Raw genomic sequence first — 25608 nt, 5'->3', positions numbered from 1 at the left:
GATAGCACACGTAAGTCTGCAAGATGTCTGTTTACTAACATCTGAGTTTTACATACATTCTAAATTATTACATCTTAAAGACATCTTCTAAACGTCTATTTGACATCTGACAGGAAACGACCTATAGACGTATTGCAGATTAGCAAAAACTACGTCTTCCAGATATAAACACACACATCAAATAGACGTCTCCGTGATGTACGTGTGCTATCAGTGGCTCAGATAGCACAAGTCTATTTGATGTGATGTTTACATCTGGAAGACGTATTGTTAAGAGTGTTTGCTCATTTGCAATACGTCTATAGGACGTTTCCTATCAGATGTCAAATAGATGTTTAGAAGATGTCAGTTTAACATGCCTCCTAAATCATTACATCTTAAAGACATCTTCTAACCATCTATTTGACATCTGACAGGAAACGTCCTACAGACGTATTGCAGATGAGCACACACTCTTAAAAATATATCTTACAGATGTAAACCCAGGTAGCACAAGTCTATTTGATGTGATTTTTATATCTGGAAGACGTATTTTTAAGAGTGTTTGCTCCTCTGCAATACGTCTATAGGTCGTTTCCTGCCAGATGTCAAATAGACGTTTAGAAGATGTCTATAAGATGTAATAATTTAGAATGTATGTAAAACTGACATCTTCTAAACGTATTTGACATCTGATAGGAAACGTCCTATAGACGTATTGCAGATTAGCAAACACTCGTAAAATACGTCTTCCAGATGTAAATAGCACATCAAACAGCCTTGTGCTCTCTGGGTTTACACGACAAAATGGTACCCTTAAAAATTGTACTTTTACTTTTTCCTCGTACAGACTACAACATTGTCAAAACGATCCCCGTTTACACGGATCCGCGTAAGCGCCTAAAACGCTGTATTATTCATTCCAGACCAGTAGTTGGTGATGTCACTTTGTGAAGAAACACTATCGCACCAATGTAGGAAACATGTATTACGCATGCGCATAACGTCACCATTTCACAAATTCAAGTTTTTGTAGTGTCCGCGGTGATGATGGCGATATCGTTTTCAAAAACGTGTACTTTGAAACCCGTTTCAAAAGTTTGCGTTTTGAGTGTTGTATTGTTGGTGCAACATTGTCTAAATAAATAAATAAATAAAATCTCCAGGAACAGGACTGGACACTCTTGGCATACACAAATTCAGGCTCTGGTAGGGCTCTGGGGGTGGTGATGGCGCAGTAGAGAAGACACATACCTTTGGTGTGAGAGACCCGGGTTCGAATCCACTGCGAGACACCAATGTGTTCCTGAGCAAGACACTTAACCCCTAGTTGCTCAAGAGGTGTGCGACCTCTGACATATATAGCAATTGTAAGTCACTTCGGATAAAAGCGTCAGCTAAATGAATAAATGTAAATGTAAATGCTCACTAAACATTGGGACACTCTGTTCCTCGGTGTAAATCGTCACTACGATCATGATTTTGCCAGACATGTTCAACATATTTTGTTAGTCCTAAACATATCCCCTAACCCCTCAACCTTAACCCTGCCCATAAGTTATCCCTATTATCAGAGGGGAATTAGGTAACTGATGTAGCTAAACCTGGTTCTATGAGTCAAATGGACATAAACTGTCAATTCTGATTGGTTGATAGAAATGCTGTTCTAGGATCATGAAATATGTTCATAAATAAGAGTATATATGAACATCTGTGTAAGGTTGAAAATTAGAGCCCGACCGATAAAGGAATTTGAAGGCCGATACCGATACAAATGTTTGTAGGTTTTAAAATCCGATATATCGGCCGATATTTTGATTTCAGAAACGCACAACAAAACGTTAACAGATTTCCCTAACATTAGTTATTTATAGTTATTTATGAGTTTTAACAAAAATAATATGATAATGCAGTTTAAAAAGAGCTAGCTTTTAGGTTATTTAAATATAAATAATAATAAATTAAATTAAATAAATAATAATTAGGTTATATAAATTAGCTAGCTTTGTGGTTAGCTAGTCTATGATGAGCCATAATTTAGCAATGGATTACGTCATACTGCAAATTGTAAAACATACATTTTCAATGTAACAAGCCAAGGAGAGATGATTCGTCTCATTGCTATAACTGTCACGCGATATTAAAGAAATACTTCAGTCACATTGTCAAAAGTTAACGCATAACGCAACTATTACTAGCTAATTCCGCTTCACTCTCGGCTTATTTAACAGCAAAAAACACTCATGACATGGTTGAAACGTGTTTTTATTTTATTTTTGAAATATTCATTTATCGGCCATCATAACTGCTGATGCCGATAGTTTGGAAAATGCCTAATATCGGCCGATATATCGGTCTGGCTCTATTGAAAATCAACAATGACTTTTGCTTTCCTGTTCCAACCCCCTTTAAGGGCACAAGAGGTGTTGATAGTGCTCAAGGCTTGTAGGCCAAAATGTTTGCGGGTCTGCTAATTGTCGCACCTTGAGTGCAGTGGGGAAGTTGTAATCTTATGATTGGTCAGTTTGAATGTCTCACATTTGGTCAAGGAAGAGAAATAAAAAGTTGCTCCGGTCTCTTTTCTCTTCTTGGGGGCTTTGCTCTTCCTCTCTTCCATCTATCTCTCTACTCACAAAGCCACAAAGAATATAATAGAGTGATGACTAGCTTATAAGCATTTTTAACATTTTAGCATGCAGTTATGATGGCCATCAACGTTTGTCTCTAAGCTCTTACAAAAACTTTTCCTGTTTGGCTTAGCTGAAATAAGTTGTTCTACTGGCTGTCTTGACATGATCCTGTTAAGCTCTGTGTCTTTAAATAGAGCTGTAATTCTCTGGAGATTAGTTCAGTGTGGTGACTTAGCACAACTGGTAACACACGCAACACAGGAAACCAATGAGTTCGCTCCCACGGTTTCTCATTCACCTAATCGTGTAAATCAATTAGCGCCTACTAAGTGATATGTGATTTTGAAGGAGAAAAAGAGCTGAGATAATGTTCTTTTTCACGGCTAAATGGGACATTCTACTCACTATACATAATAAAAGGGAGGATTCACATCCTGTCGACGTGCTGTATTCATTTGGGACGGGGTTCTCGTAAAACCCTGAGTCAGATCTTTTGTTTGATCTCATAAGGACAGGAAGGCTGGTTTCTAATCCTGTCAGTCAAAGCCGACCCATCAGGCACAGGTTTACCTGCGTCACTGGGCCTAAAATTGCGAAGCTATACGCACTCAGCAACTCAGCCAGAGAAGAAGCGACCTGTGTACAATTTTATCAGAGATAAACCTTGAACTCTATGCTCTTATCCCCTCGTGAGTTAAAGTGATGTTCCAGGTTCAGTGGAATTTTAGTATTGTTGTTATAGTATTTATTACTGTTTTAAATTAATTTCCAGTTTTCATTTTATTTATTTTTTTTTTATGGTAATTTTGGTATGGTTATGTGCTTTTGTAATTTACCTCAACTTCAAATTACTTAATTAAAAATAATAATAATAATAATAAAAATAATTCATTTATATATATATATATATATATATAATAAATGAATTATTTTTATTATTATTATTACTTAATTAAAAATAATTCATTTATTTTATATATATATATATATATATATATATATATATATATAATTATATATATATATATATATATATATATATATATATATATATATATAATTTTATATATATATAATTTGAAGTTGAGGTAAATTACAAAAGCACATAACCATACCAAAATATGGTTTGGTTATATTATATATATATATATATATATATATATATATAATATTAATTTATTTTATATATATATATATATATATATATATATAATAAATTAATTATTATTATTATTATTTTTAATTAAGTAAGTTGAGGTAAATTACAAAATTAAAATATTTACACATTAATTAAAATTTAAAAATAACAATTAAGCAAATTAAAAAATATAAATATTTACACTTTAATATATTGACATATTTATTTTATTTTAGCAAATAGATTAGAAATTATTTTTAATGTTTGTATTACTTTTCAATGCTGTTTGATTCATGCAAATACAGAATTTGATCTCATCAGATTTTTGTGTGTCAAACAAACAGAAAAAGTTTACAGTAATGCACTACAATGAAAGTGGAGGCAAGTGTGGGTTTAAAAAAAAAAAATTAAAGATTATATTTAGTTAAATCACCAATCACTAACGCTAATTGTATGGGGTCATTTAAGATAAACAAATTTGCCCCTAATAATTAACACTGAAAACTAAAATAGTTTGGGTGATTCTTTTAGATTATGAAGGTTTAAAACCATTTTTCATCAATTTTTCATATTTTATGATTAAATATTTGGTTTTGAGATGATAAAATGAGTACATAACAGCATATGTTAAAGTAGCAAAGGTACCTTTTTGATGTGACCTTCACATAAGAAAAAAAAAATTAATAAAAAAAAAAGAAATCATTGAGAAACACCCATCAAAAAACAAACAAAAAAAATTTCCTCAAAGGATCTCTGGGGCATTGAGATATCTAATGAGATGGCAAACTGGCACAACTGTCCTCGTGTGGCACGCAGATCTCTTTCACGTTTGCCCCTCCTCCTTTTTTCTCTCTTTATCCCTCGTTCACGGCTGAATAATTAATCCCAGAGTATGGTGTGTTCGGACTCACGTACTCACTTTTCTGTCTCTCCTCCCCACTCTAACCATCATTTCACACTTGCATGCTCATACTGGCCAACATGAAATGCTTAGCTGTCTTTATTATTCAGAAGTGACCATAAAAATGTACCAGACTGCAGACGAGTCTGTAGTCTGCTCAACTTGGCATCTTTCAGGGTTTCCATGGAAACGCTACACCATGCAGGCTTCACTTTCACTGTACCCAGTATTCATATTCAGTGGAGTGATTCAACAGTCTCAAGCAATACAACTACATATGTGATCTTTTTAATGGCTCAAATATTTCTTCTAGCCTTTCTTTAGCTGTTAATATAGATTTAATTAAATAAATCATAAATAAATATTATAAAGTCCATCTCTAAATGAATTTTAGGAGAAACACCTGAGACAAATTTACAAGCAAACTACACAAAGTCTCTTGGTTATATAGTGGGGAAGGTCAATTAAATGAAGTCCCTTGAACTTAAAAAGTGTGATTTGTCTTCATCATCAAATGACAAACACTAAAATGTTTTCTTTTTCTTCATTGCTTTACAGTGCAGATTCAAAATGAGGTGATGCTAAGATGGGAGGAGTAAGAGGACAGACTTTCAGGTGGACGTGATACTTCTCACATTCTCTGGATGGGGCTTGGTTTAGTTCCTTTCCCTCTGTCTCAAAGAGCGAGTGTACATCAGTAACCAATACCAGTTCCTGAATGTCATCCAACAACTGTCCCTGGAGCCCTGAACAACAGTCAGATCTCAGGTGAGCGTTATTAGCCCCGCTGAAAGATCAAAATGAAAGTGACTTACAGTTGTCTATAGTTGCATAAGCAAAACTGGCTTAATACTGTCACTCAGTTGCAAAACATCCAAACTTTTGACCTGACATTTTGAGGACAGATGAAGACGCATGTACACACAAATGCAGAAGTGAGATGCAAACCGATTAAAAGGACAAAAGGTCAGGTCACGCTCTTTTATTAATATTGCAAATGGTGGTATTTCCAAATTGTGTATCTGTACAATTGTGCAAATGTACAGGAAGCAATGTGAGGCGTACAAGTAACACACACGCACAACATATTTAGCAGTTTGTTTTGTTGTGCCTCATTTAGAGGTTTGTGAGGTCGTACAATTACGTATTTTTCTTTTTAAAGTGAGGATGTAATATTTGATTGGTTTACTGGCAGACAATGAAATGGAAAAATCCCATTGATTTGCACTGCAGGAGCGAGCCCAATGAATTTGAATTAGACGGCTCATGTGCTCCCAGTATTTCTCTGCTCCTCTTTTTGCAATGATGTCATCGAGTGGACAGGAATTCGAAGGAGAAAAATAAACAAGCACTGCATTTGCCAGACCATTACAACACAATCACAAGATTACTGGCATTGTTGGGCCAGAAATGGTGTGACACGTGACCTCCGACATGACACGTTTTTAATAATGTAGGCTACTGGACAGCTGGTAGGTATTTTCATCCAGTTTAGACAATGTTAAAAGGTGCACTCGATATTTATTCACTCATTAAAAAACTAGAACCTTTATTTTTTTATTAGAAGTTTTATGAACTAAACAGATCTTAACATACTTTACTTTATGCTTAGTTGACTGTCTGCAAAATAGCACATTTCTACAGTGACAAACTGTAAACTTTAGCTTTGTTTGATAATACATCCACACCAGTAGGTGTCAGTATAAATCCCAAAATGACAATCTTATCAGCCAATTCAACAAAAACAAAGGAACTGATTAGGCCTACACCTAAAATGAGGGTTATGCCCTATCAGTTATTTCTGACCATACTGTAGATTTAAAGATACCACAGCGATTCAGCTTTAAAATAACCTGATTTGAAGAAAATGTTTTGACCGGCCAGAACTTACTACCATGATGTTCAGGTAAGTGTTCCCCTATCATTATGTTACTATACAGCTTTTTTTTGTTGCTATAAGTTTAGCTAGCTTTGTTTGTTGCTAGGGTGTTTTGGATGTTGGCTAGGCCTTGCCAGGTGTCAGCTATAGGGTGTTCTGTTGTTTCCAGGGTGTTGCTAAGCAGTTGTTAAGTTGAGTTGAAGTGGTTCTTAATTGTGTTGTTCTTCCAGAGCTCAAAACAATCCACTCACAAGTTTCACCTTCAATGTAGTCTATGGTGCTTTTTGTCCAATTGCTTACAATAAATGACCTTTTTAAACTACAGTACTTTCCAGGCTGAGATAAAAAAGGATATAAAAGATGTTTTCAGGACCGCTTTCAATATTACCAAAGTGTTTTAGGAATTCCCAGTATCAGTCATGGGTTAAACGGATGCTTCTGTGTATCTTTTCCTGAAGATTTTGTTGTTGGTTTGTGTTTGTCTAGAGTTGCTAAATTGACAGACTAGGTGAATGTTAGTCAGTGTTAGTCTGGTTGTGTATACAGAATTATAATTGTGAGTGGGAACAGGGATTAGAACTTCCTATTTGTCACTTTTTGCATCTGTTTTCACAACCTTGCACAATGTGAACTTTAAATAAAGGTAATTTTTTTTGCTGACTACTTGTGTTAAAGGGTTAGTTAACCCAAAAAAATTATGTCATTAATTACTTACCCTGATGTCGTTCCATACCGGTAAGACCTTTATTTATCTTCGGAACACAAATTATGATATTTTTTTTGATAAAATCCTCCCTTATTGACTGCAACGTTATTACCACTTTTGAAGGCCCAGAAAGGTAGTAAAGACATCTTTCAAATAGTCCATGTGACTACAGTGGTTCACTTTTAGGAGTAGTTCACTTTTTAAAAAGATTTTTGCTGATAATTTACTCACCCCCATGTCATCCAAGATGTCCACGTCTTTTTTTCTTCAGTTGTAAAGAAATTAAGGTTTTTGATGAAAACATTCCAGGATTTTCTCGATATAATGGACTTCATTGGGAACCAAACGGTTCAAGGTCCAAATGAGAGTTTCAGCGCAGCTTCAGTTCAAAGGTCTTTAAACGATTCCAGACGATGAATCTATCTTATCTAGGACCCTTCGAGTCATGACTCGAAAAAAGATTTGTTCATTTTGATGAATGAGTTCGAACAGGAGAGTCACGAACGCGCATCACAGAACAGAGCAAGGCGAGTATTTGTGCGTATAAAACTTAAACTTTTTTATTTATTTTTTAAATGAGCGATCGTTTCGTTAGATAAGACCCTTATTCATCGCCTGGCGTCGTTTAAAGCCTTTGAAGCTGCACTGAAACTCTCATTTGGACCTTGAACCGTTTGGTTCCCATTGAAGTCCATTATATGGAGAAAATCCTGGAATGTTTTCATCAAAAACATTAATTTCTTTTCGACTGAAGAAAGAAAGACATGGACATCTTGGATGACATGGAGGTGAGGAAATTATCAGCAAAAGTTTTTTTAAAAGTGAACAACTCCTTTAATGTTATGAAGCGACGAGAATACATTTTGTGCGCAGAAACAAAAGAAAGATAGCAACTTTATTCAACAATCTCCTGTGCTATTCACATTGTAAACCCAGTGCAGCACCTCTGGATTCTACGTCAAAACACAGGCTCATTATTGGCTGTCTCCTGTGTCAACATCACATGCGTGCGTCGGCCAATAGTGAAGCGGCGTTTTGGCGTAGAACTCAGAAGCGCTGTGTTTACTATGTGAATAGTGTTCTAGGCCTTAAAGGAACACTCCGACTTTTTGGGACTTTAGCCTATTCACCTTACCCCCCAGAGTTAGATAAGTCCATACATACCTTTTTCATCTCCGTGCGTGCTATAAGTCTGTTTGACGCACCCACCACTAGCCTAGCTTAGCACAAAGACTGGGTGTGAATGGTTGCAGCTTTCATACTAATCCAAATGAGTGACAAAATAACGCAAACGTTTTCCTATTTACATGTTGTGATTTGTATAGTCACAGAGTGTACAAATAACAAAGTCAAATGAGACACAGACATCTTTTAACCGTATAAAACCTGGGAACTATTCTCTGAAGGCGAAGCACTGCTACTTTGACGGAGTAATAACCGCATCACCTGAGACACGCCGTGGTGAGGAGTGGAGAGTTCGCTCCTGGGTAACAGAGTCAGCAATTTATAAATAGTAAAAGCGTAGTTTACAGTCATGGGTTTTCGCTCTATTGTAAATAGCTGCGACTGTAAACAGGGGAGATGATACCATGTTTCACAGAATTCCAACTAAAAACGCTGACTGGATGAAGAAATGGCTAACTTACTCTGGATATTTATTCAAACACACCTAAATAGATTATCAAGGGACATTATGTTTGCTCGGTACATTTCAATGGACGACTATTTTGAAAAAATGGAATTTGCCACACGGACCATAATGTGCTGAAGGATACGGCTATCCCATCTATAGCACAGACAGTGGATCACCTGCGGCTGAGGTAAGTGTTCCGTTATGTTTTTAGATGACCTACTGTAACAGACGCGGCGCAGACACGCTTGGAAAAAAAACGAGCGCGTTCACCGCGTTGAACTTGCACCCTGCGCGCGGCGCGCCTAGTAGCCTAAATTTGAAATAACCATGGAAATAACGAACTTGAGCGTGCAAAAGGGTACGATAGGCTGTGAGTTCATTGTGCAAAAACAATTTGTGCTATTACTTTGCCCTTATTCTATCCTATAGTAATGCAATTTTACTGTATATTATATGCTGCTGAATACATTTGGTTCAGCTAATAAATTGCATTTAAAATATATCGATTCCTGTAATAATAATTATTTATTCATGTGATATTTATAAATCTGGGTGCGTTTTTGGTTGGAAATCAATGAAACATGGTACTGTATTACCTGGTCTCCCCTGTTTATTGTCACAGCTCATACAATAAAGCAAACACCCATGATAAACTATGCTTTTCTATCTAACGTTAGTAATTGCTGACTCTTTACTCCAACACTGAGAGAACTCTCTGCTCCTCGTCACGGTGCGTCTCAGGTGATGGTTATCACTGCCAAGTAGCAGTGCTTCGCCTTCAGAAAATATATAGTATTTATACGGTTAAAAGATGTCTGTGTCTCATATGGCCTTGATATTTGCACACTCTGTGACTATACAAATCACAACATGTAAATAGGAAAACGTTTGCGTTATTTTGTCACTCATTTGGATTAGTATGAATGCTGCAACCATTCACATCCAGTCTTTGTGCTAAGCTAGGCTAGCGGTGGGTGCTTCAAACAGACTTATAGCACGCACGGAGATGAAAAAGGTATGTATGGACTTATCTAACTCTGGGGGATGAGGTGAATAGGCTAAAGTCCCAAAAAGTCGGAGTGTTCCTTTAAAAGAGGTATATTGCTGTCTAAGGAGGGTCAGAAAGCTCACAGATTTCATAAAAAATATCTTAATTTGTGTTCCAAAGATGAACGAAGGATATGTATGAGGATATGTAATTAATGACAGAGTTTTCATTTTTTGGGTGAACTAACCCTTTATTAACCCTGGATTTTGATGACTTTATGACTGTCCATTCCCTCTAGTTCAGATGACTCATTCGAGCATAAGAAATCTCTTCAATGCTGACTGTTTAAAAGACTAATCTCGCAAGTGTCTAGGCTGGGTGTGTGAGACTCTAGTCTGCTCTTGACCCTGTTCACTTTAGATCCCATTACTTTGCACAATGACTCTGGCCCTCAACTTGATTAACTTATTCTCAATGCTGGACCATCAGCCAAGCACGTCGTGCACATACACAACGAGATGTGCCTACTTTCAGGTAGTACAGGTGCGCGCAAATACTGACAATGCTATATGCAAATTGTATATGTGACATTCAAATAGCAACCAGAACGCCAAATACTGAATCAAGCTAACACTGCCCAATGCCCATATATCACTGCCACTAAACTAGATGGATGGAGGACTTATAGATCAATCAGATATGGATGGATGGATGGACGGATAGACAGACAGAGACCTATAAATAGACAGACAGACTGAGCATTATGACAATAAATCCCTTGGGGACAAAGTACTTCAGGTACAGTGACATGGCTATGTTCGTTAACCTTGACCACATTGGAGATACTTGTGCACGTGTTTGTATATGTGGCCTTTGAATATACAAACTGAGCAATCAGCCTATTTTGTAATTACTCTTCATACAGGTGAGGTGATGCCAGGTTATGGTGATTCGGGTGTGACAGAGAGTTTGCATGAATGCTGTGGGCAGAATGCATTTACCCAAAGCATCTGAACACTTTCAAACCGCATCAACCGAGGAGTATTTTGAACAGGCTGTGTTTGAAAGTACATATATACACGCAAATAACATTTTTGTTAAAAAATGTGCTATCATTTGTAATTAAAACATGGTAGCTACAGGCATCGCGTATAATAGTGATATTGGATATCAGGTGATAGAAATTCACTTCCATGTATGGTCTTGCACCTGCATAGCATCATAAAGTGAACTGCGTATGACTTCCAGGCAGCCGGGTGTGTGTGTGTGTGGTGTAGGGGAAATGTCACGAGGAAGAGTGTGTAACAGTTTATACAAGTTCGAGCTGATGAAATGTGTTGTCTGAAGGTGAAAGATAAGTTAGACCGTCCGGTCAGGTCATTTAGGAGACTGTGTGTCGAGACGTATTTCTCCGAGCCTGTGGGCACTGAATATGTCCACATAGGCTATCTCTATGAATCGAACCAAGCAATTCAAACGAATAAACTGCAAATGACCTGAGTCACTTCAAGTAGCCTAATATTGAACTATTTTATAACTATTATTTAAGACACACGGAATAGTGTTATATCACAATGACACAAAACACTGACTAATTTTCCTGACTATGATGACTCAGTGGTCATGTGCGCTAAACATTTGTCCTCGTGCTGCTTCCTGTCTCTCGCGCTCCGATTTCATTCTGAAGTAAATTCCGACCTCTAGTGGACTCAATGCGCCATTGTTGGTTTTAATGTAATCGTTTGCAAACACTGGTCACTGTTTTCAGAAGGGCTTAATATTTGTAACTCCATGTTTTGAGTCAGAAGTCCAAATATGTAAATGCTATGTTGATTTCACACCTAGATTAAAAGCCGTCTAAACTTATACATGGGTGATTCTTCAATTAGGGGAACTGTCATGTCCCCAGGTTATAAATTCGTGTTAAAAATACAATATTATAAAATAAATAGTTGAGTTATTTCAAATAATATTTATTGCACCATCAAAAAATGTTATACACTAAAATTAGAATGATTTCCATTTTTAAAAATGTTTTCATCAATAATAATTTGGTTGTCCCCAACCCAGACTTTAAAACTTATCTGCTCTGAAAATGTGATAAAATGTTATCAGTTTGTTAAAAAATCACAGTAACTTAAAAAGGCACTTGCCTCATATATCTCTTAAAATATCTCCTCACATCTGTCCATTTCTTTCAACAACACTCACCAGAAGTCATTATTTAATTTTAAGCCTTTAAATTTGCTTTATGTATCAGTACACTTTTCATTTGTCATTACCAAAACACCATGTCATTACCAGCACATTGCTTAGTTTTTAGCAAACATGCCTTTAAAACTGTTTTATGTTCAATCTTGAGGTGCTATATGAAAAGCCTGATAAAATACTCATCCACCTATTCAAAGAAAAAACGTCTAAAATACATTTTCAAGAAATTAAACAAAAGTGTGCTTTGATGAACACAGAAAAAACACATTTTTATGGTAAGAACAAGAAAATATATGTAATTTTGTTTTTTATACCCATTGTTGAAGGTTAACAATGTTTGCAAGATAAATGAGTTTAAATGATCTACATGATATATTCTTTGCATTATTTTATTTTGCTGTTGTGATGGGAATGACATTTTGTTGTGCCAGTTGGCAAATAGATATAAAATTCTCAAATTATATTTAAACTCAGTCGTGGCCATTATTATATCTTTACATCAAAATATGTACAGTAAACATTGTCTTGACAAAATTCTAACAAAATTTAACCAAATTTCATAAATCAAAATCTAAGATGGCAAAATAGCCCCCAAATGAAGAATCACCCACATATTCATGTAGCCTACTGAAATATCAGTTGTTATTTTTTTTTATCTCAATAGGCTACTGTAGCATGTTGTCACCAAAGTTTTCATAAAGAGGCCTCTTTTGAAGAAAAGTTATAGCAACAATAAAGCTTTAACTTTTCATGCACCGTAAAATAACCACACATACCCTAATATAATGAAGGAAATAATTTCTAGACGTCTCACAAGAAATCATAATACTGACTACACAGACACAAACTTTATTCACATTAATTTTTCAAGAATTCACATAAACTTTGTACAATCCATGAACATAACAGAATTCCACTGAACGTAGGTCGCTACACAGTGATACTTTGCCACTACACTTCTATACAAGGCATTTAGAATCCAGTATTATGAAATACATACAACTGATCATTATTAAAGATAAGGACACCAGCATATTCATTCTAATGAAACATATTGAATCTAATATTCGTTTTTTTAATGACTTTGATGATGCACAAGGCACATGCATCTTAATATATAGCCTATGACAATAAATGGATTACAAATACAACCCACAATATGAGATGTGAAGCTTTATCAAATTCATCACCTGCACAAATTCACTTCTATATTTAATAATGGCCGTAGCTTACGTCATTACACCAGTAGGTGGCGATAAGTGCCTCATTCACTCTGACTCGTTCAACACGGATGCATCAGGAAAGGAATGAAAGAAACAACCTGATCAGAGAATGTCTAATAATAAGGGGATAACAAAAAAAAAAAGTTTTATTATGGCAATATTGTGTTTAAAATGTAAGTTAGTCAATATTAAAGACCTCCTGTGGTGGAAATCTCTTTATGGCTAAATTTAGCGCTATGTCTAAGTCGCGTTTAATATGCTTTATGATAAACCATGTGCTAAGTTATGTCAACACCATTGCTGAGTATTTTCTCTTTAAAACTGTGGTGAACCAAAGACAGTCTCAAAAACGCTGACGTCACAAACTACTTTAACCAATCACGTAAAAGTGCAGACGGGCTTTGCCGTATCATTATCATTATTTAGAAGTCAGGTTATCAAGGTATATTTTTCTGTTGCTATGAAAATTCAGGTTCAAATTCAATATTGCAGGTGAATTCTATAAATTGTCAATATTTCACCCGCAATATTGCTAAATTACGATTATCTTTCTCCACTTTCTTTGTAAGTTGTGTAAAACATTTCTAAGGATGCTGATTGTTAGAAGACAGCTGTCTGAGTCTGAGATGGTGAACGGGGACATGGTTTGAGTAACATTAGCAACACATTATCAGCTGTTTGATAATATAGATAAATCATATTGATCATAATGTATCCGACGTTGTAGAGAGCGATACATTACCATTCTGATACATCGACTTGTCGACAAGCCTGTGTAAGTGGAGCTTGGGCTCATTTGAATATTCATGCTGTCTGGGAAGGGTGTAGAGTTACATTCAAGCTATTTTAAAGGGATACTCCACTTTTTTTTTTTTTTTTTTTGGAAATATGCTCATTTTACAACTCCCCTAGAGTTAAACTGTTGAGTCGGGCAGTACCACTTTTAGCATAGCTTAGCATACATCATTGAAGTGGACAAGACCATTAGCATTTCTCAAAAAAAAAAAAAAAAGACCAAATTGTTTCGATATTTTTCCTATTTGAAACTCTTGAGTCTTCTGTAGTTACACCATGCTCTAAGACAGACGGAAAATGTAAAGTTGCGATTTTCTAGGCTGCTATGGCTAGGAACTATACTCTCATTCCCGCATAATAATCAAGAAACTTTACTGCCGTTAGGGTGACCATATTTTGATTACCAATAACCAGGACACTCGGCCCGGCAAACAGATGGGCCTACTCAAATGATACTCAAAGTTTACTCAAAGATACCTTATTAATTTCAATACATTTAAAGTAGGTTATGCCTCCTCTGTATGGATAGAAAATTGTTATATTGTTATTTGAAAACAGGACTTGTCCTGGGAAAACAGGACAGTTGGTCACCCTAATTGTCGTACCATGAGTATAGCAGGCGTAATGATATGACGCATGCTAGCGGTACCGCCAGAACCGGAGATCGTCTGAAATGGTTTCAAAAACGGTAAAACTCAACAGTTTAACTCTGGGGGAGTTGTAAAATGAGCCAATTTCCAAAAAAAAAGTGGAGTATGAGTTTTAAGGCATAAAATGATTGACTACAGTGGGACTTTAACTTACTATTAGTTTCTTAGTTGTTTGAAACCCCTGAACCAACTTGTTCTTATTTTGCTAATTAAAATGCTCTTACTGTGTTTCAGGAGGAGGCATTTATAATTTGACACTACTGCGTCTTTTAATCACTGCACATAGTATGAAATGAGGTTGACTAGAGGCTGATATGATGTTCATGTGAGTGTTTGTCTTTTGCTTTGGACCTGTTCACAGTATTTGCACAAATGTCTTTAATGAACGTTTGTTTGAGAGTCAGGGGTTCTTGAGACGGGCCATGCCGGGGTTGATGAAAGAGAAGTTCTCAAACATGCTCTGGTCCACGCTGTTGATGATGAGACGGTCCGTGACGGAGAGCCGAGGCTTCTCATTTATGAACTCCTTGTCGAAGTTACTACAGTCACTTGCTGATTTCTGTAAACAGAAAGGCTCAATATGTCACTCACTCACAGGTAAAAGTTTATGGAAGTTAATGGGGTCTATATATGTTGATGATGTAAAACTCCAGACGAGTTTTCTTGTGTGCGTCCGCTTTAAACGCATCTTGACTGTCGTACAGTCTGACATTAATGACAACTGAGATCTTACAGTGTGCAGTTTTTTCTTCAGAGTTATTGAAATGGTTATATGACTTATTTATTTCGGGGTTGAATGGTGAAAATTTACCAGTTGATGGCTGAGAATAGGATCGCCATTCTGTTTCAACATCTATGCAGAATATTCCATGCATTTAAGTCACCAAAACGAAAATATGAGGAACAAAAATTACTTATCTGTGTTCATATCCTTGTGTTAATTTAGTTCCATTGAGACTAAAAGATCATAAGGTTTTGGCAGAGCCATCACAACAAGGGCTGTGCGAACTGTGCAACCGCACAGGGCCTCGTGCCACTAGGGGGCCTCGCAATCCAGCTGGGTTCCCCGTCTCCCAAAAAAATGAGATTTTTTGAATTAGCGCAACCCACTGGAAACAAATTGAAGAAAGTGCTAGAAAGCCTTGGTTGGTGGTTTGCTGACTATTAATTTAATTGTGAGCGTTTAATTTACTGTTAGTCCTCCTTTACCATGTCAAAGACATCAGCGGTGTGGTAGAATTTTACGAAAATAGATAACGGAAAAAAAGTCGAATGTAAAGATTGCACTGCTCGACTACAAACATGGCATTTCACCGAAAAATGGTGAGCTAAAGCCTAGTTCACACTACATGATTTTAAGCCCGATTTGCAAATCGTCGAGCTCGCCGACAGGTCAGGGTGTTATCGCGTGCAAACCGTGGTCAATCTGTTAGTATGAAAGTGGCAAAACGCATCAAAGACGCTCACAGACGAGTTGCAGAGCCCAGTAAAATGTCTAGCATGCTAGATATCCAGAGCCAGACTGATCTCATGAAGTAGCGTGTGTATGACACGCCAATTCGTATTTCCATTTTTAGCGTGCTATCAAGACGCATAATTGCCTTTCAGCGTGTTTATGAACGCCATTGACTTAACGTTATATAAATATATGACTTACCTCAACCCCGTCCCTAAACCTAACCGTCACTGGGGTTAATGGCATTTATGACTGGAGATTTGACTGCGTGTACAGACACGCGGAATGACGCGGACGTTAATGGCGTAGACATATACGCATACACGCGGATACACGCGGATAGCTCAAAATGCGTAGAGATCTCGAAAGTGGCGTATATGTTTACGCAAAAGTCATGATGTTATGTTGCCAGAGCTGTCACACGACTCGCATTTCAAGTTCGCACAGGGCCACACCTACGACGGCACTGGAACAAAATAACAGACTTTTACTGCTGTAATGTACTTACCACAGTGGGCCTGAAGGGCGGCTCCACCTGTCGTTTCTCCAGTGCGTTCCAGTCTATTTCTTTGAAGAACGGATGCTGTCGTATATTTCCTTTCACTCCCAGCCTTTTCTCAGATTCCCGGACGAATAGCTAGAATTGGTTATAAAACCCCAGTTATAGTTTATTATTATTTGTTTGTTGTTTTTTTGTATCGTTAGCTTAGGCATACCTTTACAAGAATGTCCTTCGCGTCTCTAGGTAACCAGCGTGGGTAGCATGGGTCATCAGTGCGAATCGACTGAAACAACTCTTCCTCGTCGTGTCCGTGAAATGGGGATTGGCCAATCAACATCTCATAAAGAAGGACACCAAATGACCACCAGTCTACAGAAGTCCCATATTTGTGACCAAGCAGAATCTGCGAAACATACAATGTATAGTACAAATATCTTTTATTGTTTTTTTTGCCTAATTGTATTTAATAACTTTATTTAAAAATTAAAAATGTGTGTATTAGAGCCCGACCGATAAAGGATTTTGAAGGCCGATACCGATACAAATATTTGTTGGTTTTAAAATTCGATATTCCGATATATCGGCGGATACGTTTTTTTTTTCTGAAACGCGCAACAAAACATTAACAGATTTCCCTAACATTAGTTAATTGTAGTTATTTATGAGTTTTAACTAAAATTATATGAAAATGCATTTTAAAAAGAAACTTGTTTCTTTTATTGTCACAACAGAACAGAAGAACATCAAAATATATTAGTTCTGATAATAAAATAAAATAATTAGTCCCTACATTGCCTTATAAGCTACTTTATAATTACAATGTCAGCTTGCTTATCCCTTTACCTGCTACTATTTAGCGATTCTAAATCCATTACGGAGCGACAGTCTGCAACGCACACTTCGCGTCGTTAGATTTCACACACGTGTAAAAGAAAAGCGAACTTTTATGCGCAGGATGTGTGGCGCGTTATACACGAGTGTGGCCAACAGGGACGGGGAAGAGTGCCCTCTGGTGGACAAACTATACAACTCCAACACTCATGACATGGTTGAAGCGTGTTTCGTCCATTTTTATTTTATTTTTGAAATATTCATTTATCGGCCATTATAACTGCCGATACCGATAGTTTGGAAAATGCCTAATATCGGCCGATAATATCGGCCTGCCGATAAATCGGTCTGGCTCTAGTGTGTATATACTTTTATTTTATTTAAACTATATACACTACCAGTCAAAAGTTTTCGATCGGTGCGATTTTTAATGTTTTTAAGAGTGTCTTCTGCTCACCAATGCTGCATTTATATATATATATATATATATATATATATATATATATATATATATATATATATATATATATATATATATATATATAATAGTTGTGGTGGTAGAGATCCTCACCTCAGGGGCGATGTAGTCTGGTGTTCCACAGAAGGTGCATGTCCTAGCTTCTCCAATCATGTTTTCTTTACACATCCCAAAATCTGCAATCTTGATGTGACCATCAATGTCTAGTAAGATGTTGTCCAGCTTAAGATCTCTGCGAAGTTAAAACATGCATATAAATCAGCAATGTCCTTTGAGGAAGCTTATTTTTAATTTTTATTTTGTATTCAATGTAAATTTATGTTCCAGTTACACTTAAAGGGGTCATGACATGAGAAATAAAATTTGCCTTGATCTTTTGGCATAGAAGATATCTTTGTACCATTAAATCTTCCTGCAAGTTTCATGGCTTAAAACGCCCACCTCATTACTAGTTTTTTTATTCACTTTGACACTATTTTCACAAGTACGGTGTAACGTTCAAAAAATAAACTATCACATTTTTTTGACAATGTAGTTGAAACCAAACCAACTATTTGTGATCTCAGGTGATCTATCTATCTATTTGCAAACGTATAGCTCATTTTATGATATAGTTTCCTCCACAGTAGTGAATACCTGTACACAATGCCTTTAGAATGTAGAAACTGCAGACCGCATATGATCTCTGCTGCGTAGAACCTATCAACAAAGAGAAGAGAGGAGGTGGAAGAGGGTGAGACCACAGAAAAGAAGAGTAGGCACAGAGTCTCAGCTTTTAAAATGTGTTTGTGGGGGCTGCATGCGAGTCTCACGTGGAACGTAGGAGATCGAATCTGTGGCAGGTCTGAATGTGGAACATTAAGTCGCCTCCATTTAAGTACTCCATCACGAAGAAAAGATTTTCCTTTAAAGACCAATACAGAAACAATCAGTTCAGACTGGTCTAACATAACCAAATTACTTCAGTGACTGAATATGTGTCATATGGGCCTTATTGCAGACCCTTGTTATTTTTCTTACAATATTTTAAAATCCATAGGACAGAAGCACAGTTGAAACACCCTACCAGTTGACACATTGCTATATGTCGAACTGCGCATCTCTAAGTGTGTCAGAGTGTATTACCCTGGTCTGGAAGGTGCAGTAGAGGTGTGTGAGAAAGGGGTGTTCCCAGGCCAGAGACAGCACTCTCCTCTCCACCATAGTGCATTCAACGTCGTCGTCCATCAAAACTACATCTTTCTTCAGGGCCTTCACTGCAAAGAACTGCCCAGAGCCTTTCAGCTCGGCCAGGAAAACCTGCAAACAAATGCTAGATTTAAAGAAAATGCATGTTCCCACAAGCAGTTTAATAGGATACTGTGACTTTTATAATAGCTGTCAATCCACAAAATAAATTGACTTCAAGGGACATTGAGTAAGGAGTTAAATCGAAGTACAGCTTTAAAATCAGATTTAATTGTGCTTTGCAACCTTTGAACTGGTCACACTGTAGGTATATTGCTAACAAGTACCAAATTTAGTTTCAATACGGCAATGTTTTCCCAAAATTTAGCTTCATTTCCTGTTTGGTATTCAACGACTACTTATTGAAGCTTTTTATTTTGTCTCAGTTTGACCCAAAGAAGCAAAGGATACCTTGTATTTAGGCCAGTCGTTTCAAAAGTTAGTATATGGTTGTCGTTTATATATAAGAGTTAAAATTGAACTTGCCTTTCCAAAGCTTCCTTTGCCCAGCATCTTATGCAGAATAAAATGGTCTAGAGTGAATTTGTGGTGCTCTTTGCGTGGGGTGGCATACAGGGGCTCAGGCTCTTCCAGACTTGGCCTCCGGCCCTTGGCTGCCGAGTCCCAGGAAATACCTTGATGCTCTGTTAGGAGAAACGGAGAAGAGATGGAACAAGACAGCGTCAATAAATCAATTGCTCTGTTCCTCAGAAATGTAACGTTCTTTTTGGCATTATACTGAAAATGTATGGCTTACAGGATGACATTTTGGTCAAAATCTCATGTGGAATGTTTCTTTATCCAGAATGCTCAGTAATAGTGGAGTGAATATGGATGTTGTTTATGAAGATATCATCAAGTACTGGTCGAATATTCAGAGAAAATAATTTTGTCTAATTAAAACACTATTTTATTCTGTTTTTTTTTTGTGTAGCCTACTATAAATTTGTGCTTATTAGAGTTTGACACTAGCTTAGCTTAGCAACTCTGCTAGCTCAGCAACATGCTAATGTCAAATTCCACTGAAATCAACTGTAATTTGAGCTTAAATTTAAATTCAGTGTCTTGGGAGACCTCCCATTTAACTCCATTCTGAGAAGTAGAAAGGCTTTTCTCTTCGTTTTTAATGAAACCGTTCATTACACTGGTAATTTTGACAATGTTATAACCCTAGAAATGGGCAACTCCCGTAGCATTGTACTTAATGCTGAACTCGGTAGCGCACTGTCTAAGGCAGGGGTTTTCAAAGTTAAAGACTGGGCTTCCCGTATGACACAATGTACACAATGGCACCTCCCCACCCCTATTTTTTGATAATTTTCAATAGCGATCAATGCGCCGAGACCGCCGCACACACATGGTTTGTTTTCACGTCAATAATAACGTACTCTCATCTCGTGTGCCTAATGTAATCGTCTTTATCTTGTTTACAGTCGTCATCCATCAAAACTTTACTAGTGACTCATTATTACAGTGACTCATTTAACCATGTACAGTGCCCTCCACAATTATTGGCACCCCTGTTTAAGATGTGGTCGAGGACTTCTAAAAATTCTCCCTTTTTTTTAAACAACACAGAATCCAAATGCAAAAAAAGAGAAAAATCCAACCTTTTATTTAAGTACATTACTTTGGTGGTAAATTTTTTTTAAAAATGTAGAAAATTCCTAGCATGCCCTCCTCACTGTGTGTTGTGGCAAGATAAACTTGGGACCTCTTTCAGCCTTGTTTGACACTGTTCCAGTTGTTTTAAATTTCTTAATGATTCCTCTAACTTTAGATACGGGCAAGATAAGGTGAGTGGCTATTTTCTTGTAGCTATTGCCTGACTTATAAAGGTCAACACACATCTGCCTTACTTGAATGGTGTGTTCTCTTGTCTTTGCCATGTTGACAAATGGGTAAGAGAATTAGGCCTCTGTGTCATGTCATATTTATACCCCAGGGAAATAGGAAGTCATGAATTACTAATTAAAAGTTGCTAGATATCCTGACCAACTTTCTTAACTACAGAAAATATATATAAAAAAAAATCAATTACATTTTTCAGCGGAATTGTTAGGGGTGCCAATAATTGTGGGACACATGATTTGAAGTTTTTCTTTTTCTAAATTTTTAATTTTTTTCTTTACCACCAAAGTAATGTACTTAAATAAAAGGTTGGGTTTTTCTCTTTTTTTGCATTTAGATTCTATGTTGTTTAAAAAAAAGGCAGAATTTTTAAAAGTCCTCGACCACATCTTAAACAGGGGTGCCAATAATTGTCGAGGGCACTGTATTGCTGTCTTTGAAAGATCTTCTTGTCTACATTAAAAAAATGCACAAATTCACGTCATTTCTTATTTACATGCAATGAAGGGATTGCCCAACAACCGGTTTGACCTGATGTATTTGAAGTTTACTTGAGTTAGGTCAATTATCAATAATAATAGCAGTTCTCTCATGTTGGTTAATGGTCACATGACTTTCAGGTAAACAAATAAAATATTGAATCTATTTTAGTACGTGTTTTTATTTTAAAAGGATTTATTTTCATTTCAATTTTTAATGAATTTAATTAATAGCTTTTCATTAACCTCATGAACCCCAGTCTGGGAAATCGCTAACATAATGTAATATTTAATGGACTGCATGTTGTTGATTACAAAGAATGCAATATTTGTCTTTTTTCTTTGTATTTTTATATCAGTATGGTACATGATTATCCTTTTCAAATCAATGTGATAAAGGAGTTACATTAAAAGTAGTCCGATTACATTAACTTAAATGTGTAATGAAATGGAGTATGTAACTAGGGGTTGAATGACTTTAAAGTCGACTTTTATGTTATTAAAGTCGACGTCGACTAGTCCCTAATGACGTCATTAATGAACAAAAATAAGCCTGAACTTTGTTACACCACTATGGCATATGACACATGACACAGCGCTGCCCACAAGGCTATTGCTCCTTCAGCTTATTTTATTTTTGTCTTTGAGTCATTATATTTCTCACAGATTTCTGCTTGTTCTAAATCAGATACAGATAAGCTGTTTAAAACGTGCAGTAAAATACATGATAAAACATATCTTGTGGAGCCAGGGAACTACACTAATCTTTTCCACTGGTGGCACTTGCGCTACTAACTTTTTCAGTTACTGGCGCAAAACATGATTTGGTCGCACAAATTATTTATAGTAAGCCTCACTCTGGATAGTAATGAATAATAATGAAACTGCATTAGGGGTGGAACGGTACAGAAGTCATGGTTGGGTCGGGTTCATACCTTGGTTCAGACATTCAGACGGTTCGGTACGATTTCGGTACAATGGAGTGAAAAGCAAAACAAAAATGCAGAAGGCATTTTTATAAATGTCTTAAGCCTCGTATTTTTTAAGTTGTTTAAGTTTTATTAATAAAGGCATTGAACCAGTTTATTTGTAGTGCACTGACAATAGTTTTATATAATTAGTTTATTAATTAAATTAATAAAAAGACAAAATGACCTTGATATATGTTTGGTAATTGTACTTGAATGAATGTAAAATTAATTTGCAATATTTCAGATCAATATATTTTTTTTCCTTAATTTTAACTAACCCTAACTTTATTCTCATCTGAATTATAAATACATGATTTCCGTATAAAATAATTACCATTAAAACACATTTGATTTTCTTTTTTTAATCAATGTAGAATCATACGCAGGACTGTTGGAAAGCTGTGATGACAATAAAATGATAGCTTATAAATATATTTCTGGTTGTTTCTGTTCCACAACATTTTGTATGTCATGTTTGGGGGTGTGGGATGAAGAGAGGGATATTTTCAGTAATTATTTAATAAAACATTTAATTTATCTTCAGTTTGTAGTATTAGCCAATCAGGTGTCTTGACGCGAATCACGGCATTATGATTATGAAAAAACTAACGTTAGTCTAAAAAACTGCTAGTGATCATATAACGTTAGTCGATGTCAATATCAGCGCTAGCAATATAATTAGTTAGCTCATGGCAGAGTTTATCAGCCGAACACCAGACCGCAAATCTACCGTTGGTGTAAGGAAGAGACACGGTGTCTTACATCTCTGCGTCTTTTTCCTGCCGCCATGCAGGCTCAGATGGTAGCCTATATGATTATGATTAGCATGCCTATTATAAAGACACAAACCTTTTACTATCATGTCATTTGAATAATATGCGCGATAGAGAGAGAGAGAGAGCAAGACGGCGCTTGTGTTGTGTGAAGACGTGATAGTGCTCGCACGGCCAGGGCGCGCTCTCTCTCTCTCTCTCTCTCTCAGCTCGTTTGCGCCCTGTCAAACGCATCAGTCATTCTACTCTACAACACTCACCGCGATCAAAAAAGGCTTTGGCGGGACAAAAAGCGGACGATCCGACAGGTTTTAGAAGATTAAATACAACCCAAAAGAAACTAAAAAAAACAGACCCGTCAAAATAGTCAGACAGTGATACATTTGCGACCCATTAAAAATTAGGGTCGCAATGGGATTTCAAAAGGTTGCATATGCGACCATTTTGGTCGCAGTGTAGTTCCCTGTGTGGAGCGGTCTCAGAGTATGGATTTATTTGTCATTTTAACTGTTGGAGCGTAATGGAGCGTAAAAGTTGACTTCAAAGATTTCTTATCCTGTTGTGCCCTCTATAGGCCATGATCGGCGACTAGTCGACGTCAAACTTAAAGCGTCACAGGTGGCAGAGCATTAAAGTCTCATATTTTGAAGCCAAATACACTAATCTCTCCGCCATCTCTGATGAAATGGCCTGGGTTTTCTCTGAATTATGGATGTTTTTGACTTGCTATTTGACTGAAACCTTTCCAGGAGTTTTATCTCATCAAAAATAGAGGAGCGGAAAACATAATGACGTCTCTTGTCCAAAAACCTGGTTATTTTTCACTATTTTTAAAGTTTCCGTTAAAAAAAAAATGTTTACCACTCTGCGCGCCCACACTTTAAAAAATCCCTGGTCTAAGGTAATTTGATTAAATTAGTTTTTGTTGAGTAGCAAGTTCGACAGTCTAAAATCTATTCAGAGCTGCACGTCCTTGGCACATGGTGTACGTACCTTTGCGTGGCAGAGCTGGTGGAGGCGTGAGAGGAGAAATGTTTAAGTGGCCTGAAGGCTCTCTAGTGACCCCTGGCTGACTTACGCCCACTGGACCCTCTCGACTAACAATATCACTGTCCCGCGAACCCCGAGCCTGCTGTGGAAAGAAGCACATTGAATTCATATCAGATTGAACACACCACATGATAATGTACGTCATGCACACCCTTCAGGCTTTGTCATGTTGTGCCCAGCATGTACTATAAAACCTACTCTTACGCATTACTATGGTCTCTTTGTACATAACTGCTTTAATTTGCATTGAGATGAAATGGTGGACGGGTGTCAATAGATATTGGCCTGGTTTCACAGACAGGGCTTAGATTTAGCCAGGTTTATAAACGTGCCTTAGAAGAAAAAAAAACATTACTGGTGTGCATCTTGAGACAATACAATGGCACTGAAATATTTTAAGATATGTCCGTGCTAGTTGCTTTCAGTTAAAACAGCTGATTAAAGCATTTTAGTCTGGGACTTTTGCCTTTTGTCTGTGGAACCGGGGGATTGATTATAAATTTATTGAATCCAGTACTCTAAATTGTTTTTCGAGCATGACATTGTTAGCTTAGCATCATGCTAATGCCAAACTCCATTGGACTAAACTGTGCATTACTTGAGTCTGGTGCACTATAACTGTACTTTGAGCGAAGATGGAATGAAGATGGTAACAAAGTTCAGTAATGAAGGGGGCGATAAAGCAACCTTCAAATGTGTGTGCCTTTAAACTCATGTGTTATGAGGTAGCTACTAGCTAGGCTATTAACATGTAGAGTTAAACTAGCATGTTCTTTCCAAACTGTTGCTCTGTTGGACAGTAGTTGACCTAAAAGAGACAACTAAATGTGCAGTCAGTCACATTAGCAAAAATTTGGCGAAACCCAACTTGAACTCTTACAAAATCTGCCTAAGGGTGTCACAATCGAAATCCATCAAAATTAATTAAAATAGTAATCGATCAAAATAAATTCACAATCTCGAACTTCGAATTAAAAAATGGATGCTGCCATGCCCCCATGTCACGTCCATAATTTACTCACCCCCATGTCATCCAAGATGTCCATGTCTTTCTTTCTTCAGTTGAAAAGAAATTAAGGTTTTTGATGAAAACATTCCAGGATTTTTCTCCATATAATGCACTTCAATGGGAACCAAACGGTTCAAGGTCCAAAAGACAGTTTCAGTGCAAACTGTTCAAAGGGCTTTAAACGATTTCGGACGATGAATACGGGTCTTATCAAGCGAAACGATCACTCATTTAATAAATAAATAACA

The 25608-nt window shown here is 36.7% G+C and overlaps 1 protein-coding gene and 1 long non-coding RNA gene across 4 annotated transcripts in view; one reads left to right on the top strand and one right to left on the bottom strand.

Annotated features, from left to right (window-relative positions):
- Positions 1–6400: 6400 nt before the first annotated feature.
- The window catches only part of LOC148965197 (uncharacterized), a 106761-nt gene continuing 87553 nt past the window's right edge, over positions 6401–25608 (top strand). Inside the window, exon 1 of the long non-coding RNA XR_016149802.1 lies at positions 6401–6554. This is a non-coding gene — a long non-coding RNA (uncharacterized LOC148965197). The remainder of the gene's footprint in view (positions 6555–25608) is intronic.
- Positions 12895–25608, bottom strand: part of prkcq (protein kinase C, theta) — a 28664-nt gene continuing 15950 nt past the window's right edge. For all 3 annotated transcript variants that reach the window (XM_039668637.2, XM_039668639.2, XM_089126713.1), the window contains exons 10-18: positions 24295–24433; positions 19714–19871; positions 19126–19299; positions 18813–18904; positions 18637–18699; positions 18094–18232; positions 16906–17094; positions 16698–16826; positions 12895–15292 (exon numbers count right to left, since the gene is read on the bottom strand). In XM_039668637.2, coding sequence (XP_039524571.2) covers positions 15134–15292; positions 16698–16826; positions 16906–17094; positions 18094–18232; positions 18637–18699; positions 18813–18904; positions 19126–19299; positions 19714–19871; positions 24295–24433 — 1242 coding nt within the window. In that variant the 3' untranslated portion in view covers positions 12895–15133. The remainder of the gene's footprint in view (positions 15293–16697; positions 16827–16905; positions 17095–18093; positions 18233–18636; positions 18700–18812; positions 18905–19125; positions 19300–19713; positions 19872–24294; positions 24434–25608) is intronic.

Source organism: Pimephales promelas, chromosome 24 (genome assembly GCF_988280905.1).
Source record: "Pimephales promelas chromosome 24, fPimPro1.hap1.1, whole genome shotgun sequence".
NCBI classification, from domain to species: Eukaryota; Metazoa; Chordata; class Actinopteri; order Cypriniformes; family Leuciscidae; genus Pimephales; species Pimephales promelas.
The sequence above is the reverse complement of the archived record's forward strand: the minus strand, read 5'-3'. Positions and strand labels throughout refer to the sequence as shown.